At 38.8% G+C, this 23,769-nt stretch overlaps 1 protein-coding gene across 1 annotated transcript; it reads right to left on the bottom strand.

Annotated features, from left to right (window-relative positions):
* Window positions 1–553: 553 nt before the first annotated feature.
* cbx7a (chromobox homolog 7a) lies at window positions 554–14,644 on the bottom strand. Its single transcript, XM_007239026.4, has 6 exons — window positions 14,418–14,644; window positions 12,144–12,187; window positions 9,677–9,742; window positions 9,456–9,522; window positions 8,682–9,066; window positions 554–5,377 (listed from the first exon to the last, which is right to left on the bottom strand). The coding sequence occupies exons 1-6, from the start codon at window positions 14,484–14,486 to the stop codon at window positions 4,746–4,748; spliced, it is 1,263 nt and encodes a 420-aa protein (XP_007239088.2). The 5' UTR covers window positions 14,487–14,644; the 3' UTR covers window positions 554–4,745.
* Between the last annotated feature and the right edge of the window lie 9,125 nt (window positions 14,645–23,769).

Raw genomic sequence — 23,769 nt, 5'->3', positions numbered from 1 at the left:
ACAAGAGTACATCAGCAAATAAAAACAAGGTTCCGTTGTGAACGAGAGCATCTGTAAAGGATAAATACGCTGAAAAAGGCTTCACTACATCGACTGATCACTCAGCTGCTCGTGTAAATACTCCCTACTCCCGCTCGGATCACATCCCAGGAACACTTCAGCTAAAGCTGCTAGCACTGCTACTGCAGAGACACCGCCACTGATCTCAGCTGATATCAGCAGGAAATGCTGGATAGGATAACAGAACAAAAATGATTTGATCTGATCTGGTCCTGTAACAGATCTATCCTCAGACTGCACACACATTCACACTGTGTGATGTGATATAAAGTTGTGGAGCTGTTTGAGTGGAGGGTTTGAGGAATTTGAGCATCTGTTAGCATTGGTATACCGTTAGCTTGTCATAGTAAACTCTGTAAAATTATGTAACATTTTCACACATGATCTGTAATCTTCTCTTTCTAGCTTTTGTTTAAATCCTATGGGAAGCTCAATCTAAGTTTGTTTTTTGTTTCTAATTGGTTAAATGTCTCATCTGCCCCCCCCCCCCCATATGTAAATGAACAGCATACTTACATATTTCCAAAATCTGATAAATTTATAAAATGCTATATTTCATCACTATAACTCTTCTGGATGTAGAATGGGCGGTCTAAAATAGGTTCAGGCTGACATTAGCAGAAACTTGACCAATCACAATGCTAACAGCTCCACGCTTTCTTCTAGTCTGAGCAACCGGAACAAGCAAGCTGGTGTTGCCATGGTAATATGAACAAGCATTCGTTTGTCAGTGTTGGACAGCTGTCAGTCACGCATGTTTAATAGAATATTATGACCACACCCAAGAGAGTATTTTGGTCATTTTTAAATAAAATTGTGTTCAGAGGGGATTTAAGAAATTGATGTCATGTTTATGCAAATATAAGACCTGTCTAGAATGCCCTTAAAGGATAAAAGTCCTGCCATAACTGATAACTCCTTAATTGAAAAGCAGTTAATGTTTAGATCGGTTTTTAGGACGCAGCTGATGTATCCTTTGCGGCTGATGGTTACCCACAGTTAACCAATTAACCGCAGTGATGTTATAAGCAGAAAAGCATCTGATTGGCTGTGTTTCAACCTGCCTGTGCTTTGGTATAATAGTCTTTTCAGAACCAGTTGAATCAGGTGAGAAACTAAAGTATCATGATTGATTAGGGACCCCAGGTGCAGTCAGTCAAGACATGGTTTTGCATCGGAAATGTGCTTTCTTAGTTTAAAACAGGAGGTGCTATGCTAATGTTGCTAATAAACACTGGAGTTGGTCTGTAGGCATTTCTGTTATTACATGCTGGTAAACGTCAAATATTATATATGATATGTGGTTTTCTACAGTTTTATTCTACAGTTTATATATACACATCCAGCATATGCATCGATCAGCCATAACATTTAAACCACTGACAGGAGTAGGAAATGATGATCTGATTTCAGTTGCTCCTGTATTAGAGTGGAAGAGCAGGAAAAAGTGAAGACTCTTTGACAAGAACCAAACTGTGAGGTTTTAGACGACTGGACCAGAACAGTAAGGTGAAGAGCACCAGGGGCATGGGCGCTCAAGACTCAATGATGCTTATAAAGGCTTCGCCTACAACAGAAATTAAATTGATCTGCTGCTGGCATCTTTTCTTAAGCCAGTTTGAATAGTTTAAATTGTTTGTCATGTACAAACTACTCCTGCGGTTCATATGTGCACACTGTATAGTCCGACTGACAGAGCTCTATCTGCATACAAGCTGTCACGGAGTGACCCAGGCAGGTAGACGAGGAAAGCGGACACAAGTGCAGGTAAGGGCGAAATAAACAAATAATTTATTAATTAAATAACAAAGAAACATAGAAACGAGGAACAAGTAAACATGAAACAAAGAAACACAAATAACCAATAACAAACGAGCGATGATAATAATAAACAAACAGGGAATATATATATATATATGGGAAATAAACTAGAAAATAAATAAGGAAATAAACTATAAACGTGAAAACAAGAAATAAACGAGAAACAAATGACCAAGGTTATATACAGGGAACATAGAGCTAAACAAGAAACTAAACTAGACAAGGAGAACTAAACTAAGCAGGGCAAAGGAGAAAACAATGGAAATAAACAGGAAACCAGAAATATACACGAGATAAACAGAGGTAAACACAGAGCAAGGACTTGGGCTATGAAACGCGGTGAAACAATAGAGAGACAAAACAACAGGGGAAGGTGCAAAGACCGACGGAGGACAAGGTGGCAGAGGAGGGCTATTTATAGTAACATAAAACACACTAGAATTGGAAACACCTGGGGAAGGGGCGGAGCTACAAATGAGAAACACATGGTTGAAATCTACTGACAGGAGACACAGAGAGGCACAGGTCACGTGGGGAAGACACACAGAGACATGAGACAGGGCTAAGACGTGACACAAGCGCTCGGTTCACCAGAATGCAAAATTTTGAAAAAGAGCATAGCTTTGCTAACTTGTGCCCTGTTGTGCTCTAAAATTCCATGTAAAAAAGAAGATACATGGCTGAGACAATGTGTTTCTCCATATTATTAGAGCTGTTCATTTATTTGAGGATTTTAGGATCTCCTCAAAAAGGTTTCTCCATATATCCAGACGCAAGATACCCATATGAGAAAGGTCATCACTCCACAAGAAAGGCTTTTTTGAATATATTTGCAGTGAATTTTGGGAAAACATGTCTTGACTTTAAAAAATCTACCAAATATTTTGAAATATCAGAAATCCCTCCTCACCTCAGACTCCTTAATCGCAGCTCGTTTGGGCAGTTTATTGGACATAGTTCCCCTCTCACACTGCGCATTAAACGACACACGATGAAGCTAAAATTGGGCCCGATCAGCACGACCAGATTGAGCTTAAAATCATGCTAAAATTCACAGTGCACAGCAGGCTTTAGTGCCAGCTCAGATCGGAAAATCTATTAAATATTAGGCAGGTGGTATTATTGATATTGCAAATCACTTTGTGTATGTGTTTATATACACATATTTGCTTAAATTGGATTGTCCCCATGATGCCTCACTTTTAAGTGCTGTTTTTCTTTTAAATCTAGATCACTGTGCAAAACTGGATCTGCCTAGTCCAGCAGTCGCCAAACAACTGATGATAATATGTGCTTCTAATTGGCTGGAATGAAAACCTGCACCTTATTGGGAATCAGTACCACCCTAATGAAGACCTGGATGAAAAGTTGACTTTTCTTTATTGTTTATTAGCAACAATAGCATTGTAGCTCCAGCACTATCTTGTAAAATGTAAACACTGAATATATATAGTGTATGGGTCAGTCAGACTGCAAAGAAGTCGTTGGGTTAACCCCGCCCACTACATAGATTTTAGATCTATTTAAATCTGTCTTTAGATCCCACTGTTAGGCCTGCAAAAAAAGTAAACTTAGTCTTTTTATTCCAATTTCGTGAATGTGATATTTTTATACAATTATAGTTTTGCCCTGTTAACAGTATCACAATATCATATTGTATCGTCAAGTTCTTGCCCACACATAACCTGTAGTGTGAACACACTGTTCCACAGTTGATCGACTGCAGCTGTTGTGGACGGAAAATGATCAAAAGTTGATTGTTGAATAATCTGGTTCCTTAAAGCTAAACTCAAGAGATTTACACAAGAACTTGCGGACCAGTAGTAATCTTATAATTGTTATCGTAAGTACTGTCATATGAAAAAGTTTGGGCACCCCTATTAATCTTAAACATTTTTAGTTCTAAATATTTGGGTGTTTGCAACAGCCATTTCAGTTTGATATATCTAATAACTGATGGACACAGTAATATTTCAGGATTGAAATGAGGTTTGTGGCGTGCTTGCAGAAATGGCTTCTTTCGCATCACTCTCCTATACAGCTTCTCCTTGTGTAAAGTGCGCTGTATTGTTGAGCGATGCACAGTGACACCATCTGCAGCAAGATGATGCTGCAGCTCTTTGGAGGTGGTCTGTGGATTGTCCTTGACTGTTCTCACCATTCTTCTTCTCTGCCTTTCTGATATTTTTCTTGGCCTGCCACTTCTGGGCTTAACAAGAACTGTCCCTGTGGTCTTTCATTTCCTTACTATGTTCCTCACAGTGGAAACTGACAGGTTACATCTCTGAGACAACTTTTTGTCTCCTTCCCCTGAACAACTATGTTGAACAATCTTTGTTTTTAGATCATTTGAGAGTTGTTTTGATGAGCCTATGATGCCACTCAACTTGCAATTGGCCACCTTAAATACCTTTTCTCATGATTGGATACACCTGGCTATGAAGTTCAAAGCTCAATAAGGTTACCAAACCAATTTTGTGCTTCAGTAAGTCAGTAAAAAGTAGTTAGGAGTATTCAAATCAATGAAATGATAAGGGTGCATATACTTTTGCACTGGTCAAATTTTGGTTTAATGCATATTGCACATTTTCTGTTAGTACAATAAACCTCATTTCAATCCTGAAATATTACTGTGTCCATCAGTTATTAGATATATCAAACTGAAATGGCTGTTGCAAACACCCAAATATTTAGAACTAAAAATGATTAAGATTAATAGGGGTGCCCAAACTTTTTCATATGACTGTATTTTAACGCTTTAACTTCTCCCTATCTGGTATCTGGTAGTCATGCTAGCAGTTGGAGTTGAAGTGTTCCTCTAGTAGCTGTAAACCTGTGGCCGGTTTCCTCCCTCTCACTGTCCCTCAGACCTGCAGGCCGTACCCGCTGAAGAACCCCTCGGCAGTCATGGCCTCTTTAAAAGTCACGGTCAGAGAGTTAATGGTCACGTCCGTCACAATCACCTTCCCAGGATGCAGTGTGTCGTCATCGGCCTTCGTTGTGACCTCAGCGCTCAGCTGTAAAGTAGTTGTGCACTCGGCCGTGACCTCGTCCTTGTCCGTCCCCCTCTCCGGTTCGTCCACTGACCCGTCAGCCTGACCCGCCCCCCTCACCTGACCCTGCACACAGCTGTCAATCAACTGTATCACCGACGCTCGTCTCTGGACCCTGTCAATCGAACCCGCTCCTTTCAGCAGAGAAACCGATTCTGTACTGCTGATCAGTGATTGGTCAGACTTGGTCTCATCGTCTGATGTCAGAACATAGGCCCCGCCCCCTGACCTGTCTGTGATTGGCTCCTGCTCGTGTGTGTCTGTGATTGTGCTGATGGCTGATTGGTCTGTGAGTCTCTGAACTAAACTGCTGCTGTCAGAGTGGAAAGGCTTGGTTGGCTGGTCCCCGCTTTCATCTGATGAAACGCAGTGGTCTGATTGGTTGGCCATGACGACAGCTTCCTGTTCCATCGAGGAGGCGTGGTCTACTGCCATCTTTTTGACTATGAGAGAGAGAGATAAAGAGAGAGAGACTTTAGCTCTTGTTTCCATAGTTACTCTACACACATTTGCATAGTTACAGTATGGGGGGGTTGGTGAGTATCATATCGTCCAGAATAATCTCAACAATATCTATGGGATATCATGGTTCAACTTTTTTGCAGTTTGTAGCAAAAGAAAAATTCATACTGTTCCCAGCATTGTTTATTTTACTTCAGTCTTGGATATAAGGAGTACATTATTATCATCATCAAATATTGGATCATTGACTTTCAAATAGTGATTTATCATATTATATCGTATGCACCACTAGTTACAGTACACTGTTTCTATGGTTACGTTATGTCAATTTCTGTAGTTCCACTACAACATTTCTATGATTTCTCTCCAATCCTTTCAATGGGTATGCTACCTCCATATCTAGTCCTGTGCTACACTGAATTACTGCAGGACGTCTGAGTTTACATGAACTTGGGTAATCAGATGATGATAATACTGTGAGTTTTCATTAATCAGGCAATAATCAGATTTTACTTTGGGTGTAAAGTACCAGTTAAAAGTTTAATATTAATATAATATATATATATATTAATATTAAAGATATAAAAAACAATTAGGGGACTCATATGGAGTTACATAGTAAAGAGTAAAAATATTTTTGTCCTTCACAATCCTCTGATCTAAACCTGATGAACTAAGATGGTGATTTGGGATGAGCTGGAGCTTCACAGCATGAAGGAAACGCAGCAACTATTGTTCAACACCTCCAGCAACTCCTTGAAGATGCTGAGAAATCTATTCCAGGTGACTCTCCCTTATAAAGACACTGAGATTTAAATACCAAGAGTCTGCAGATCTGTGATACTTAGAAGAATCTAAAGTATAAAACTTCTTTTGGTTTGTTTAACACTTTTTGTTTAATAAATAATTCCATCCATTTGTTCCTGTATAGCTTTAATGTCTTCAATAAATAAAAGAAAAAAAAAAAACTAATTGAATGAGAAGAGGTGTCCAAACTTTTGACTGGTACTATTTCAGTGTTGCTCTGAATGCGTTAAAAGCTGCTCATTCATTTCTGCTACCATGGTCTGTTTTTACACATGTACAGACTGAGAAATCGAAGAATACTCCAGTGAAAAGTTTACATGCTCTGAGAAATCGAATTTCTGAGCTAAAATCCTTGCCTCAGTCTTTAGAGTATCAATCAGAGTATACTGTTTACAAATCTACATCAATGTATAGATGTAGTAACTGCAGTAATCCGATTATGAAGCGATTTTTGAGTTATAATGATTACAAATCTGTGCCACACTGTTTGAGTCGTTACATTGTGCCCATTTCCATGGTTGAGCTGCGGATGTTCCAAGCTAGTACCAGTAATTTCCTTAATTACGCTACACCCACGAAAGCTCCAAACCTTCTCCACACTGTTTCCATAGTACTACACCAGGCTGGGTTTTGGGAAACCACGTTCAGATGAGTTACTATAGCAGCTATAGTTACTCTCTGCCTCCAGAGTGCTGCATCACCTTTTCAGAGCAGTATCCTGATTATATTCAGAGCTGTGTGAATACGTGTCTTTTACAGATATGAGACATTTTCATGCACTTAATGGACAAAAGTATTGGGACAACCTCCTCATTCATTGTTTCTTCATTCGGACACAGCATTTAACAACCCTACCTTTGAAAAAAGAAAAGTGCATTTAAGTATATTTTTAAAAGTATACTTAGCATGGAAAAGAACATACTTTTAGAATTTAAATGAATAGGTATTTACATTAATAGGTAAATACATACTAAATGTACTACTTTGCAACAACTTATGGCAACTTATATATTTCAAGGGTGTAACTATGCTATATTTAAATGCAACATGAAAGCAATAGGTTGTGCTTTTGAGTGTTTTTTCCTATATCTTCTGCAAATTTAAGAAGACATAATTTTAACATAATGTTTTAAATACTGAAATATATTGTATGATCACAACTTATAATTTAAAGCATATCACTTAAAATATATATATATTTTTATGTTTTATATTTTAGATTTTTCAAATTGGTTCCTCTTGCTTAGATGAAAGCTTTGCACATCTTGGCTGGATTTTCTCAGTCAGCTTTATGAGGTAGAGTCTCCTGGAATTCAGGCTTTCAGTTAACAGCTGTGCTATACTTATCAAGAGTTAATTACTTGAATTCCTTTCCTGTTCTAATCCATATTATAGCAAAAATTACTCAATTTTAGGTAATGAAGATCAGTCAATCTAAAACATTTTAAGAACTTTAAAAGTGCAGTCAGCATTAAAAACGTTATGATGAAACTGGCTCTCATCAGGACTGCCCCATTAAAGGAAAAGCAACCTTTAGATTTTAGGAAAATTTAATCAGAGTTACCAGCCTCAGAAGCCGCAAGTTAACAGCACCCCAGAAAAGATCATGATTCCTCACATGCCGCTTTATATTCTGGATGACTTCAGTACTCATGTACAATATATTTACAAATAAAAACATGAATGAGAAAGTGTGTCAAAAACTTTTGACTGGTACTATTTATATATATATATATATATATATATATATATATATATATATATATAGTGCATGTTCTCCAAGATAAGATCAAACACATCACCCATTGTGTGGTTGTGCCAACAGAGGGGAAAAAGTACTAATTGAGCAGCACAGCCTGTAATCTGAACTGCAATGAAGCTGGACTTTGTGGGAACATCTGGGGGTGGGGTTGTGTGCTTTTGAAAGAACAGTGCGTGCTCAGGAGGGTGTGATCCTGAGGAACACTCAGACCTAGAGCCAGGTCCCCTTTAGAGCAGAGTGTGCGAGGGGCACTCTAAAAAACGCCCCGGCGAGGACGCTGGCGCCCGCTAGGACGACGGCGGTGACGCCACGGCTCTAACACTTCAGGCAAAACACCTGAAACGTGTCTGATTTTTTTCAGTGTTGTTGTTGGAAATGTTATGTAACATCGGATCATGGAGCAGCTGATCACGGACACCTCATTTCACACCAGCTTATCTCCAGGCAGACTGTGGTTGTGTTTCTGCAGGGCTTCGTCATGGTGTGCTGTGCGGCAGAAGGACTGAACTTGGAGCTGCTCTCTGATTGGTGGTGTTTTTTTCCCCCCTCATGATTCTGCTGTGTTCACAGTGAGTTAGCCATCTGTATTTAGCTTAGATCACTAACTCAGAGTCGTGACAACTCAGAGATTGCAGCATGGCCTCCCTGACCCTGGTACATGCTACATGCATGGTATCTTAGCAACAGTTGTCATGCCGATGCCATGTTAAACATACCGCTTGCAATGTCATGACGCATGTCTGTTGTTTTCTCGTCGTCCTTTTCTGTCTTCCTCCTCTTTCTCATCTCCCGCTCTTTCTCTTCCCACTCTTCCTCCTCCTCCTCCTCTTCCTCATCCTCCTCCTCCTCCTCTGCAGAGTCTTTCTTATGGGTCGGAGGTCGTTGCCGTGGATTTTCGGCATAGTTTGGCCGCTTGAATGCGCACTGCCTGCTTTTGCGCTTTTCTTGCCGATGGTGAAAGACTCCGCCTACCTTCGCCCTGAAGCGCCGCCCACTGTGCTCTAGCTCCGCCCCCACCGAGCGGGCTAGGGAAAGGCGGATTCTGGGGGGTGGTTTTACTGGACCTTTGTGAGCGCTTCGGAGCTCCATGGCGTAAATGTTCTAAAATAGAATAAAATAAAATAGAAATAGAAAAATGAAGAGAAAAAATTCACCACTGCTCAGCTGCTGTAATCCTGATATTATATATTATTGCTGCTGGTAGACATTTGCATGGTGGTGTTTATGAAAGTGTGTGATGATGCGCTGATACTTCTGTTACAGCCACAGTGTTAGAGAATCAGTACTAGTCTAAGAATGGGTCCAACCAACTTCCAGAATCCAATAACAACTTTTCCAATAAAGAGTCCTAATGGAGTTTACTCTACAGTAAAGTTTCTGCTAGGCTTGTTCAGTGCTTTTCTATTGGTGTCTGGATACTTTTGGACAGTGTATGTGATTCAGTTATGTTACTGTGAAGGTGGGTCAAACAGTATGGAAGTTTTCCCTACCCGTAAGATGAGTCTCCGTGGCCTTAGGCCTTTCCTCCTGTGGGCCTGAGCCCTGTCCCGCTCCTCCCTGAGAGAGAGAGAGAGAGAGAGAGAGAGAGAGAGAGAGAGAGAGAGAGAGAGAGAGAGAAAGAAATAGAAAAGTCCAGGATAAAGGATTTTTAATCCACCTAAATAAATTAATCTGAATACATGTAAAATGGCTGCAGGTGAGAGACACTCACTTCTCCTCAAAGGCAAGAACGAGTCGAGGATCCAGTATGTTGTCCTCCGGCTCCCATGTACTGTACCTATCAAACACACAAACACACAGACACACACACTGGGTCAAATACACATGCTTCTATTAACACATGCTTTCGCTAAAACCTTTTTGTTTAACTATTAAGCTTTGAGTGATTCATCCTGCTGGACGTTTTTTTCACCCCCTAATTTTATCGGTGTTCAGACATATATAATTCACAATACCAGTCAAAAGTTTGGACACACCTTAAATTCAGTGTTTTTTCATTATTTTTAAATGTTTTGCATTGTAGATCAATACTATTAAGAAAAACATAAATTATTTAGAAAACCAAAAACAGAATGGGCCCTATTTTAGCAATCTATAGAGCGCTGGTTCATTGCATATCGTGCATCTGGATTTAGGATATGTTGGTGTGTCTTTGGTATTGTGAGGGCGCAAAAAATACAGAATGTCAACTTGCACACTGATTGGTTTATTTTACTTTCCGCCCAAAACACACCCATGATTAATTGGGAGAATTGGAGCAGTGCAACTATGGAACTGTAATGATGGAGCTCATCTAATACTTTTGGGATGAGTTGTGGACATGCCAACCATGCTAACACTTTTGTCACTGAATGCAATCAAATCCTTACAGCAATGCTTTAAAAATCTAGTAGAAGTCCTGGACAGAAAAGCATGGTAAACTCTTTTCAATACTCTTTAATCTTTGATCACGGAAGAAATACTGAATTTGCAGGTGTCCTAACACTTTTAGCCATGTAATATATCACCAATGATGGGTCAGTAAAGAGCAGTTTCCTTCTGAAGCAGCGATTCAGGCTCCTAACAAAGACAGTGAAACCTAAGACCGTTGTGCTAGAGAGGAACCCAATCTGAGCCCCCTTGTTTAACTGTATGACAGTAAAGCAGACCTCCCAGCAGAATCTGAACACAAAAGATCATCACTGTTAGAAAAAAACACATCAGCTGAATGAGAAATATGAGAACAGACCATCAGATGTAAGTTATTGACTGTTTAACTAAAAGTACTGAAGTTCAAATATTTATAAACTTTAAATACAGTGTCAGTTATAAATTTAGACACAACACTCATCTCATTTAATGTATTGTCTTTATTTTTTATTATTTTCTACATTGTAGATTAATATTAAAGACATCAAACTATGAATGAACGCATATGCACGTATGAAGCCAACACAAAAGTGCTAAACAAGCCAAATCATATTTTACACCTTAGATTCTTCAAATTAGCACCTTTTGTTTTGCCAACTTTGCCCACTCTCGGCTGGTTCTCTCAGTCGGATTCATGAGATAAAATGGAATGGTTCTACAACTGTCTTGAAGGAGTTCTAGAGGTGCTGAGCAGTTGTCAACTGCTTTCCTTCACTCTGCCCTCAGCCAAAAACCAACTGAGTTGAGGTTTTATATATATTTTTTTTCTACTATCTAATTACATATGTGTTTTTTTATATTTATAAATCTGTAATATTAATCCACAAATAATGAACAAATATTAAACATAATATGTGTCCAAACAATCATAAATCTGGTGAAGGATGAATGGATATAGTTTCCAATTGTTTGTTTGTTTGTTTTTTTAGCTGCAATTTTAAAGGTGCAAAGTTATATAAAAAAAAAAAATATATATATATATATATATATATATATATATAATTTCACAACTCTACCCACACAACACTCTACAGTTACATTTGTCCCAGTGTCCTTTTAATACGTAGCAATCACCAACTGCGCTGCACAAAAATGTAGTATCTATTTCCATTATCTCTTTACTCTTTACAACTGTCTCACTGCGTGTCATGTCTCACTGGAGTCATGTGTCTGTGTGCAGTGCTGAGAACTGTCTGAACGCTTGTTTTTTGTGCGGTCTGTATAAGAGACCACAGTTTCTGCAGCATGAAGCCACAATCATTGTATCTAACAGATCATCGTGTTCTAGAAATGCGGCTGTTGAGTTGCACGGGGTGAGTGCTGATTGGGCACCTGTACAAAAAAGTTATCAATATGGAGCAGTGTACAATTAGATCATTCTCAGTCCACAGTGTTAGGGTTCATCTTTAGGTCTCAAAATAAACTTTTATCTATAAATCATATCTTAGCTCTTAAAACAAGAGAGCTTAGACGTTTTAGAAGAAGTGGCGATAAACAGCTGTGTAGCCAAAAGAAGAAATTCCAATTATAATCAGCCGCTGTAGCACAATGTGTGTATTACAGTGTGTGTATTACAGTGTGTGTATTACAATGTGTGTATTACAGTGTGTGTATTACAGTGTGTGTATTACAATGTGTGTATTACAGTGTGTGTATTACAGTGTGTGTATTACAGTGTGTGTATTACAGTGTGTGTAGTACAGTGTATGTATTATAGTGTGTTTGAAGTGTGTCATCAGAGTGCGAAACAAAAACATCCTCATACTTACTTAGGGGACCATCCCTGCCACTTCAACAGATACTCCACATTTCCCTAAAAGAGAAAGAGAAAGAAATGGACTGTCAGAGAAAACTGAAAGGGAAAGAAATAAAAATAAGACTGTCAGACAAAAACTGAAAGAGAAAGTGTTTTTCCTGACTTTAAGAAAAATACCATACCAAAAAAAACTCTGCTCTGTAACATCCTGTAACAATAGTCCATAACACTCATACCTTGTAACAGTAGTCTACAACATCAACACACCCTTTGACATCAGTCTGTAACATACCCACACACTATAACACTGCTCTGTAACACACATACCCTGTAACACCAGTCTGTAACACACACAGCCTGTAACACTAACCTATAGCATGCATACCCTGTAACTAGTCTGTAATACACATACCCTGTGAATGTGTTATGTAACACACCCACACCCTGCAACAACAGTATGTAACACACATACCCTGCAACAACGGTCTGTAACACACACATCCTATAACACCAGTTTGTACACACATGCCCTGCAAGAACAGTCTGTAACACACAGCCTGTAACATCAGTTTGTAACACACATACCCTGCAACAACAATATGTAACACACATACCCTGCAACAATATGTAACACACATACCCTGCAACAACAGTCTGTAACACACATACCCTGCAACAATATGTAACACACATACCCTGCAACAACTATATGTAACACACATACCCTGCAACTAGTATGCAAACCCATACCTTGAAAAAGTGTAATGTACGTATTCACTCCCTGTAACATCAGTCTGTAACACATATACCCTTTTTAACAGCAGCTTTATGTAATGTACAACATCCTTTGAAACCAGCCTGTAACAAACATGCAACAAATATCCTTTGACACCCTTCTGTAACATATGCACATACACACTGTTACAGTCTGTAACACACATACCCTGTAACAACAGTATGTAACATAAATACCCTGTAAAAACATAATGTAATGTACAAATACCCTGTAAAACTAGTTGGTAACACACATACCCTGTAACAATATGTAACATACACACCCTATGACAGTCGTCTGTAACAAACATACAGTATGTATTGTACAAACACCCAGTAACACCACTCATACCCTGTAACACATACTCAAAGTGGCCCTGCTAAGCAGCACCCCCTTTAACAGCACAGCCTGAGAGAAAGAAAGAGAGAGAGATTAAGTAGAGACGGACAGAGAGAGGGATAAAGAGATCAACAAAAAACAGAGGTAAAACAGCAGCACGTGCGTCATCGTAAACTGTGCCATCCTGTCCCTTTAAGGCGCGGAATCCACACCGCGCTCCCCCCTTTACCGGGAGTGACGTAGCGGCGCTCGGCGGCGGTGACGTTATTCCATTCCGTGCCTTTCCGAGGCGCGAGGCAGGGGGCGTGTGCCCGTGTGCGCGCTCCTTCGAATCAAACAGGACGTTCTAGAAGGTTTATGGGATGTGGAAAGGAGGGGAAGGGCGGGGCTACGGAACAGCGTAAACAACCTGCGATTGCGCAACGCTGCCCCGCCCCCCTCTTTACTGCTGCTGCTGCACGAGCGCACATGCAGCTCGCGCTGTTAGTCACCAATAAACGGTAGCAGCAGAAAAGCACAGCCTTACAGCGCGCGCGCGCGCACACACTCACACCTGGTTGTCACGCGCACGAGCTAGGAGGTTATAATATAAATAATGCATTTTGTGTAAAGTTGTTATTATTAATGATAATAATGCTAATAATAGTAATAAAAATAACAGCGCTGCTGTGCTGCTGTTGAAGTTTCCTCGCGCGCTCTCCCTGCAGCAGATGGGCCCTGCCTGACCCGCGCGCGTGTAAATAAAAACTGCGTAGCACGCTCTCTCTGAGCGCGCGCAGCGAGCGAGTTCGACCTACACACACACGCGCGCTCGCGCAGCAGCAGCAGCACCCCGATGGGTTCACATAAACACGCGCGTACACACGCACGCACGCACGCGCGCGCACACCCCCTTTAAACGCACGCAAGAGCACTTTAAAGCCAACTTAAGCTGCATCGCCGCGCACGTGCGCGCGTTACCGCAACAACACAATCAAACAAAAAAAAGTCAAAACGCGTCAACGACAACTTTAGGGTTCAAGTTGCAGCGCGCGCATCAGATGACGCTGCGGCTGGAGGCGTTCTGGGGCGCGAAAGTGTCCAAAACAACAAACCGCGCGCGCCGTTCACCTACAGCACGCCTCACCTCCTCGCGCGCTGTTTATTCGTTTATTTGTTTGTTTGTTTGCTCACCTTCCTCACTCTCTTCTTAGTGATGGACTCCACCGCGAACACGCGCTCACCCAGCGAGGACAGCTCCATCCGCTCCCGCTCAGCAGCACAGCAGCGCCGCGCGCACTACCGTTCCCTCACTCACTGCTGCTCTCCCTCTCCTCTCTCTGACTCTCTCCTCCACTCTCTCCCTCTCTCTTCCTCACTCTCCCTCTATCGCACACTCTCTCTCTCTCTCTCTCTCTCTCTCTCTCTCTCACTTACCTCCCTCTCTCTATCTCTCTTTTACCCGCTCTTGCTTTCTCCCTCACTCTTCCTCACTCTCCCTCTCTCTCTCTCTCTCTCTCTCTCTCTCTCTCTCTCTCCCTCACTCTACTTCTACCGCTCTCTTACTCTATCTCTCTCCCTCAGTGTCTTTCTATCGCTTACTCTCTCGCCCTCACTCTCTCGCTCTCTCTCTCCTTCCCTCTCCCTCCCTCTTTCTCTCTCTCGCTCCCTCTCTCGCTTTTTCTTTCTTCCTTTCTCTCTTTATGTTGTTCGAGTATGTTCTGGAATCGCTCGCAGCTTCAGAGTTTTAAAATCTGCGACACCATCTACACACACACACACACACACACACACAGAGCCACACAAAACGCACTCTCGATCTTTCTCGCGCTGCTTTGGAAAGAAAATGCGCGGTCAGCTAGGCTCACTGCATAGTACTGTATAGAACTGAATAGTAGTATGGAGTAGTTGTATAGGATTTAATAGTACTTAATAGTAGCATAGTACTGAATAGCTGTTTAGTAATAGCTGAATAGCAGAGATTAGTAGTACATTCATTGGTGCTCAAAAATCTGTGAACCCCTTAGAATATTGCATTTCTGCATAAATACAACCTAATACATTTCACATGTCTAATAGGTTAATTAAGAGAATGCAGTTAAAACATGAGTCACTAAATGTTATATTTGATAATTTGTTTATTGAGGAAAATTATTCAATATTACATATTAACTGCTCGCTTCCACAGCATTTCAATTGGATTAAGGTCAGGGCGTGGACTTTGCCATTCCAAAAAAATTAATGTATTCTTTTTGAACCATCCTTTGTAGAATGACTTGTGTGCATAGGATCATTGTCTTGTTGCATTACCCATCTTCTCTTGAGAATCAGTTGATGAACAAACTGACATTTTCCTTGAGAGTTCTCTGATATAATTCAGAATTCATTGTTCCATCAGTGAAGGCAAGCCATCCTCGCCCATATGCAAATGACTCCTTTGTTTACACTATGACACAGTTCCCCAAATATGTGTTGTTAAAAGCAATTTTTGATAGATCCCTGCTCTTTCAACGAAACAGGGCTCCGCTCACTCAGACCAGATTGTCATTCCATTGATTGAAAACACCTGACTCTAATTTTACCTTCAAACCGCTAATCCTAGAGGTTGGCATACTTTTTGCCACTCACAAATATTTAATATTGGATCATTTACATGAATAAATAAATGACCTTATATAAGATATTAGTCTTGTTTGTTTATCTGGGTTCTCTTTATATAAGTTTTAGGAATATGATATTTTGGGTCATATTTATGCAAAAATATAGAAAATTATTATTATTTTTTAAACATTCAAGCACCACTGTACATGTAGCAGGTTTATGTTCTGTGAATCGCAGTACTCTAAATTTATTGACTATGATTCATTTGTCGTTATTTACAACTTAGGCATTCGTTTTAATTATCATGCTAAAAGAACTATATATCCTCTACATATCCTCCAAAACTGTATCTAGACACAGAAAGCTACAGGGGGTAGATGATATATCTGTAATTTACACAGTAAGGTAGCCAGTGGTTTTAATAGAGTGTGGGCAACAACGTAATGGTGCGTTGCATGTTGGGTAGCGCCCGCCATGTTTTGGACACACAATCAAAACAAATGGACCATACCATAAGATAAACAAACAAGCAGAGCAGCCTTACCTTAGGAAAACTGCAATTGGCTTGAGCTTGGACTTTTGCTTAGTGTGGTGTATAAGTTATAACTAGCTAACCTAGCTTTAATTTACAAGTTATAACTAGATAACCTAGCTTTAATTTATTAGTTATAACTAGATAACCTAGCTTTAATTTATTAGTTATAACTAGATAACATAGCTTTAATTTACAAGTTATAACTAGATAACCTAGCTTTAATTTATTAGTTATAACTAGCTCACCTTGCTTTAATTTGTAGTGAATTTAGAATATACATATAATTTACCACCACATGCTTTCACAGGTTTGATGTGGAAGTTTTGAAAGCTGACAGCTCTGTCCGGCTGGGCAGGCATATTTTACATTGCATGAGGATGTCATTGCCTCGTTATTCTACGCGTGAGCATCCGTGCGCCGGCGCATCTGCGCCAATTATTTTTTAATTCAGACAATAGGTTTTTTTCCCCAGCATTTTATTTTTTACTCATTAGGGGAGTTTTCCAATGTAGCGAAGTAAATTACTTGTGTCAGAATGTACTTGAGTAAAAGTAAAATTACCTATTTTAAAAACTACTTTAAAAATTACAAATTTAAAATCTACTCAATTACAGTAACGTGAGTAAATGTAATTTGTTACTTTCCACCTCTGAATCCTCCATGTTGCTTCCAAGCTGGGAATTTAAAAACACAGCAAGCATTCACCATTTCATCGTACTGTACATTAAATTACGTAAATAAAACCAAACCACGCCACCAGCCCGTCTCTGCCATAGTATCGTGTCCTAAAATACCACAATGCACTGGTTTGTTTATGTCTGCTGATGTCATGATACTAGTCTCTATAGCTTAATAGATGTATACTAGTGGTTGGTCACCTAAGAATGCTAATGCTAAGCTAGTCTGGTATATTTTAAGTGATAAACAGTCAGTCTGTGTCTGTAAATATGTTGTAACTAATACCAAGCATGAAAAGTGATACTGAAAGCTTTATTTCCTTCAGTTTATATGAATAGATTTTATTATTAAAGTTTAGCTTAGAATTTATTGGCCTCGTTGTCTCCATTCTTTGGTAGCGCTACCTGAACATCACTGGGGCAGAAAAAAATTGGAGAGGAGCACCTGCCTAGATAGTAATCATATTATTACCAAAATAAACAATTTATACACAAAATTGTAATAGATTTTGTTATCTGACAACATTTAATTTTTACATGACATGATCAATTTATCTCTGGATAAACGTATCATAATCTCCGACCACTGATTTAAGCTAACTGTAAATAAACAAAAACAATTTACTATAACAAATAAATGTGTAGATTAATGTAAAGACTTGCTTAACTTTAAATTATAAATAAAATAAGCTAGATACCAATACTTAAAGAACAGGAGTCCTCTATCATTGGCTGCCTCATTTCTGGTTCCCAGAGCTAATATTTCTGCTTAACATAGCTTATATTAACAAATAAAATATATATCAAAGGTTTTTTTTTTATTAAAAGCAATAAAATTAAAAACTAATAATGTTTGTTCTCCGAGTTACTGACTGCCCACCTGTCTGGTCCGATGCCGATGGATGTTGGACCCTCAGGCTCTCCTGTTCCCTGTCCCGCCAGACTGATTGAAGTTTCTGAAAGTCAGCTCTTCTCCATCACAGATCAGCTGCTCATCATCCAGTTTATTCGCCTGACTCGGACTAGTTGCTCACTTCTGAGGGAGTTTTATCTTGCCTCTGCACTCACTGGGGTTTTTTGTAATCTGTACATTTTATGTTTAATGTTTTGCCTGATTTTGTCCTTCTATCACATTTCTGTAAAGCTGCTTTGTGACACCATCAGTTGTAAAAAGCGCTATATAAAGAAATTGAATTGTATAAATGATTTGTAAAATGAAGTTTATAGGATTTGCAGAAAGTGTGCAATAATTCTTAAACTAAATTAGGCAGGTGCGTAAATTTGGGCACACTTGTCATTTTATTGATTTGAATACCTTAAGCACAAATTTGTATGCTAAAGCACATTTGGACAAACCAGCTTCATTTTGGAATAAAGTGCTGTGAGCTGATGAATCTAAAATTAATTTATTTGGAAGTTAATATGCATGGCAGAAAAAAACAGCATTCCAAAACACTTGCTACACACAGTAAAATTTGGTGGTGGTTCATCATGCTGTGGGGCTGTGTGATCAGTGCAGGTACTGGGAATCTTCTTAAAGTTGAGTCACATCGATTTCAGTCGATATCAGCAGATTCTTGAGAACAATGTTGAGCCGGGGCTGAATACTTCAACAAGACAACGATCCTAATCATTGCTCAAAATCTACTAAAACATTCATGCAGAGGAACAAACAGTGTTCTGGAATGATCATCTCAGTCTCCAGACCTGAATATAATTGAAAATCTGTGGTGTGATTTAAAGCAGGCTGTTCATGATCAGAAACCATCAAACCTGACTAAACTGGAGATGTTTTATAAAGAAGAATGATCCAAAATACCTTCAACCAGAAGCCAGACTCTCATTGGAAGCTATAGGAAGCGTTTAGAGGCTGTTATTCCTGCAAAAGGAGGATCTAATAAATATTGATGTATTTTTTTCTGTTGGGGTGCAAATTTATGCACCTGCCTAATTTTGCAGAATTATTGCACACTTTCTGTAAATCCTATAAACTTCATTTCACTTCTCAAAAATCAATGTGTTCATCTACTATATGATATATATTTAACTGAAATTACTAATCTAAACAACCAATGATTTATAAAGACAAATCATGAAATTTATTAGGGATGCCCAAACTTTTCCATACCACTGTATAAGCAGTTGCCATTTCCACACTCTAGAAAACACTAGCTGAAAATACTTAAAATATTGTAATATAGCCTTCTTCTGGCTACTGGGCATCAAATATACTTAATTTTCTGATCCTAAGACTGTTGTTTAGAGGAGCCCAGAATTGCTAGGTGTTTAAAAAGTCAGAGCCTTTTTTATATATATTTATTACTAATGAATTAGTTCCTAATTACACGTGGTAACATGTTTCAAGATATGCAAACTTGTCAAAAAGAATTCTCATTCGCCAAATACTTAGGGTGCCCAAAAAGTATTGTTTATGTTGTAAAGGACAAAATACCTGTGTATTATGATTAAAAACATTTATTTTTTTTAAACATCTTTCATTTGCTACAGACACGGTGTGTATATGTGTGTTTATGTGTGTGTGTGTCTGTGTGTGTGTGTTTGTGTGTGTATGTGTATGCATTCCTTCATTCCCTGGAAAGTGTCTACAGAGGGTGACGTCAGTAAAATAGTCTGTACACTCATATTTCTCAAGGATGCTCGCCCTCCATTTAGGCAGCCATTTGGCTCAAACAACTCAGTTGGCTCAAACCTTGGCTCAAACAACTCAATTCATGTTTTATGCTGAATTGAGCCTTTTCAACCAAGGTTTGGTGCACAAAGTTAACTCTAATAATGGTTATTTATGGGTGTGGCTCAGTACTGGTGATTTTTGAGTATGTAGTATTGCTAAAAGTGTCAGACATGAATATAATGTATCATGATATCATGATATACATCAAGCATTGAAGCAACACTATGACTGCTTTATTGTTTCTACAACTATTGTCAATTTGTTCACCTCAAATGATCATACAGGACAATTTCTATGAATACCTTATTATTCTCCTTTCACCCTCTACTTCAGGGCTCAGTGAGTGACCACAGTAGCTCCAGTAGCACTGCTGTATCTAATCCACTTGTACCAGCACAACACACAGATCTGCACACTCTTGGTATTTTAATCTGTGTCTTCATGAGGTAGAGTCACCTGGAACAGTTTTCTCAGCATCTTGAAGGAGTTCCTGCAGGTGCTGAACAATAGGTGTTGCTTTTCCTTCACGCTGTGAAGCTCAAACTCATCCCAAATCACCATCTCAGTTGATCAGGTTTAGATCAGATGATTGTGGAGGACAAAGTTTTTTAACTGTTTACTACATAATATATACAGCTCTTGAAAACAACAGGAGAGCACATAAATATGATGAGTTTCTTTGATTTTATCAAATTGAAAACCTCTGGAATATAATCAAGAGGAAGATGGATGATCACAAGCCATCAAACCAAGCTGAACTGCTTGAACTGCAGGAGTGGCATAAAGTTATCCAAAAGCAGTGTGTTAGACTGGTGGAGAAGAACATTCCAAAATGCATAAAAACTGTGATTAAAAAACAGGGTTACTCCACCAAATATTGATTTCTGAACTCTTAAAACTTTATGAATATGATTGTTTTTTTTTTTTATTATTTGACGTCTGAAAGCTCTGCATCTTTTTTGTTAGTTCAGCCATATCTCATTTTCTGCAAATAAATACTCGAAATGACAATAATTTTATTTGGAATTTGGGACAATGTTCATTTTACTCAAACATATACCTATTCAAACATTGAATGAGAAGCTGTTTCCAAACTTTGGACCGCCACTACAGTGTGTACTTACTTATGTGTTTTATGCTGTGTTCTATCTATTTATTTCTGGTATTCCAGGACACTGATACCGTGTCTAACCTTCTGTCTGCTTCATTACGTTTTCTGTACATTCTGTACACACACACACACACGCACGCACGCGCACACACACACGCGCGCGCGCGCACACACACACAGAGGGAAAGGGAAAGGAAAAGCGGAGCTGCAGGAAAAGGTGGTCCTGTTCCCGTCAGTGACGTGACCGGAGGGGGCACGTGGTGAGTCATGTAATGGTCTTGCGCGCGTTCCAGAGAACTGATCTTCCTTCTGATCCCCCGCCCCCCCGCGCGCTTCCCGCTCGCGCTCCCCAGCTCCTCAGGTGAGAGGAGGGTCGCCCGTGACGTCAGCAGTGTTTGGGTTACGGGTTCCCGTAAAGTTTGAATCCAGAAACTGTACGTCTCCTGATAGGAAATAACATTAAACATAAACCTTATTGTTTCAGCTGCGTTACATCATTTAATGCTGATGATGGAAAAACACCCTTTAAACAGCCTTTATCCCAGATGCAGTCATGCTTGAACGTGTGAAAACCCTTTAGATTTTCTATATTTCTGCATAAATATGACATAATACATCGTAAGGTTTTCACACAAGTCCCAACAGTAGATAAAAAGAACCCATTTACACAAATGAGACAAAAATAATGTACTTGGTCATTTATTTACTGAGGAAAAAATATCCTTTATTACATATTTGTGAGTGGCAAAGGTATGCTTCAGCTCTGGGATGCTGGTGGGTTTCCTCACATTATCAGCTTGCTTCAGGTCCTTCCAAAACATTTCTATTAGATTAAGGTCAGGACTTTGACTTGGTCATTCCAAAACATTAACTTCATTCTTCTTGAACCTTAAATTCTTGGTAAAAAGATTTGTGTCCTTGAGTCACTGTCTTTCTGCATGATGCACCTTCTCAGATGTCCTGGCATTTTCCTTTAGAAGTCTCTGATATAATTCAGAATTTATTGTTACATCAATGAAAGCAAGCTGTTCCACAGATTGGATATTGTTCTTATGATGGAATTCAGTGTTTTGCTTTCTCCAAACACAAAAACATCTATTTTGGTATTATCTGTTCACAAAACATGTTTTCAATAGCCTTCTGTCCCTTCTGCCATGCACACCATTGTTGTTCAGTGTTCTCTTCACTCTAAGAAATATAAGAACAGATTTGTACTTAAAAGAGTACAAAGCTTGTCGCTGGGGCTGTACCTTATATTAAGGTTCAAAAAAGTACCTTTCAGTGAAAGTACTTTTTTGTACCCATGGTTTTTGTGCCAGTATAGATTATAAAGATTATAAACATTGTCATCAACTAAAAATGGCTCAAAAACTTGATGATACAAAATTGTCTGGCTTTCAAATAAAAAATGTGCAATTTAAATATATACTGTTTATTAGTACAGTGATGCAGAATACTGAATGTACCTTTTGGCTGGTTAAATGGTACAAATCTGTACTTATTGCTGTTAGAAATGACTTACTTCAGAGGGAACAAACCTGACCCTGTAAAGACCAATATTGTACCTTTGAGGGTACAATTATAAAGAATGTACCTTCGAGTACAAAAAAGTACTCATATCGTACCTCTGTTTTTTAGAGTGTTGATGGTGGACTCATGAACATTAGCATTAGCCGATATGAGAGAGGCCTTCAATTGCTTTGAAGTTACCCTGATTTCCTTTGAGACTTCGCCAACTACTACACGCCTTGCTCTTGGGGTGATCTTTGCTGGTTGACCACTCCTGGGGAGGGAAACAATTGTCTTGAATTTCCACCATTTGTACACAATCTGTCTGATTGTGGATTGGTTAAGTCTAAACTCTTTAGAAATTGTTTTGTAAACTTTTCCAGCCTGATAAGCATCAACAACTCTTTCCTATGACACACTTAGTTTTAACAAACTTATGTTGTGAAAAACAGGCTTATTTGATTAAAACAGCTCTGCATCCTCACACTTGATTGTGTTCCTATTGATTGAAAACATCTGGCTGTAATTTCACCTTCTCACCTAACTGCTAATATTTTGCCACTCACAAATATGTAATAGTGAATTCTCAGTAAATAAATGAGCAAGTATAATATGTTCCCTTTATCTACAATGTTTTAGGTCATAATTTTAGTCATGCTTTTGTTTTGTTACGATTTAAAACGGAAGGGTTTATTTTCATATGCTCAGAGAAACAAACTGTTACACTTTACAATGAAACTTTACTCTGCACTTCACCCAGAACTATAAGTACTTAAGATTACAGTTTAAATACAGTTTTAGTACCAAGTAAGGAGAAACAAGCAGTACACAATATATATGCTATATATTATACAGTTTGTGTGCACTGTACAGTATGCAATATGTCAAAATGTAAACACTGTGCAATAGCATCTAAAACAGACTTTAATACATTTATGCGTATACGTGTATCATACGTATAATCTATGAAAACAATATAAGTAATGCAGTAATTGCAGGTAGATATAGAAAATTCCAGTATATTGTGCAAAAGGTGCAACGTGTGCAATTATTATTAGTATCAGTAATATGTTCTATTTATACATAAAAGTCTAAAGGTTCATCTATGCACTTTCCAATTTGTTTTAACAATTAAAAGTCAGATTAAATAAAAGGGCCATTTTTTTACTTTGACATTTTTCCAGGTATATTATTGCTGAACACAGAAAAACATATCTACAAACCAGCAACATTACAGGAGAGAGATAAAACCATTTTTTGTCCATTTAAAAAGAGATTTTCAGTTGATTTTGGAGAATTTCTATTGATCCATTCATCAAGAAATTGTGACACAGTATAAGGTACAGTTTGTGTGTTCAAATGATTTAGTAAGTTACATTTCATTGGACAGCTACAATATGTTAAAACAGCACAAACAGTAA

This window comes from Astyanax mexicanus, chromosome 3, assembly GCF_023375975.1.
Source record: "Astyanax mexicanus isolate ESR-SI-001 chromosome 3, AstMex3_surface, whole genome shotgun sequence".
NCBI classification, from domain to species: Eukaryota; Metazoa; Chordata; class Actinopteri; order Characiformes; family Acestrorhamphidae; genus Astyanax; species Astyanax mexicanus.
This window is presented reverse-complemented; position numbering and strand designations above follow the sequence as displayed.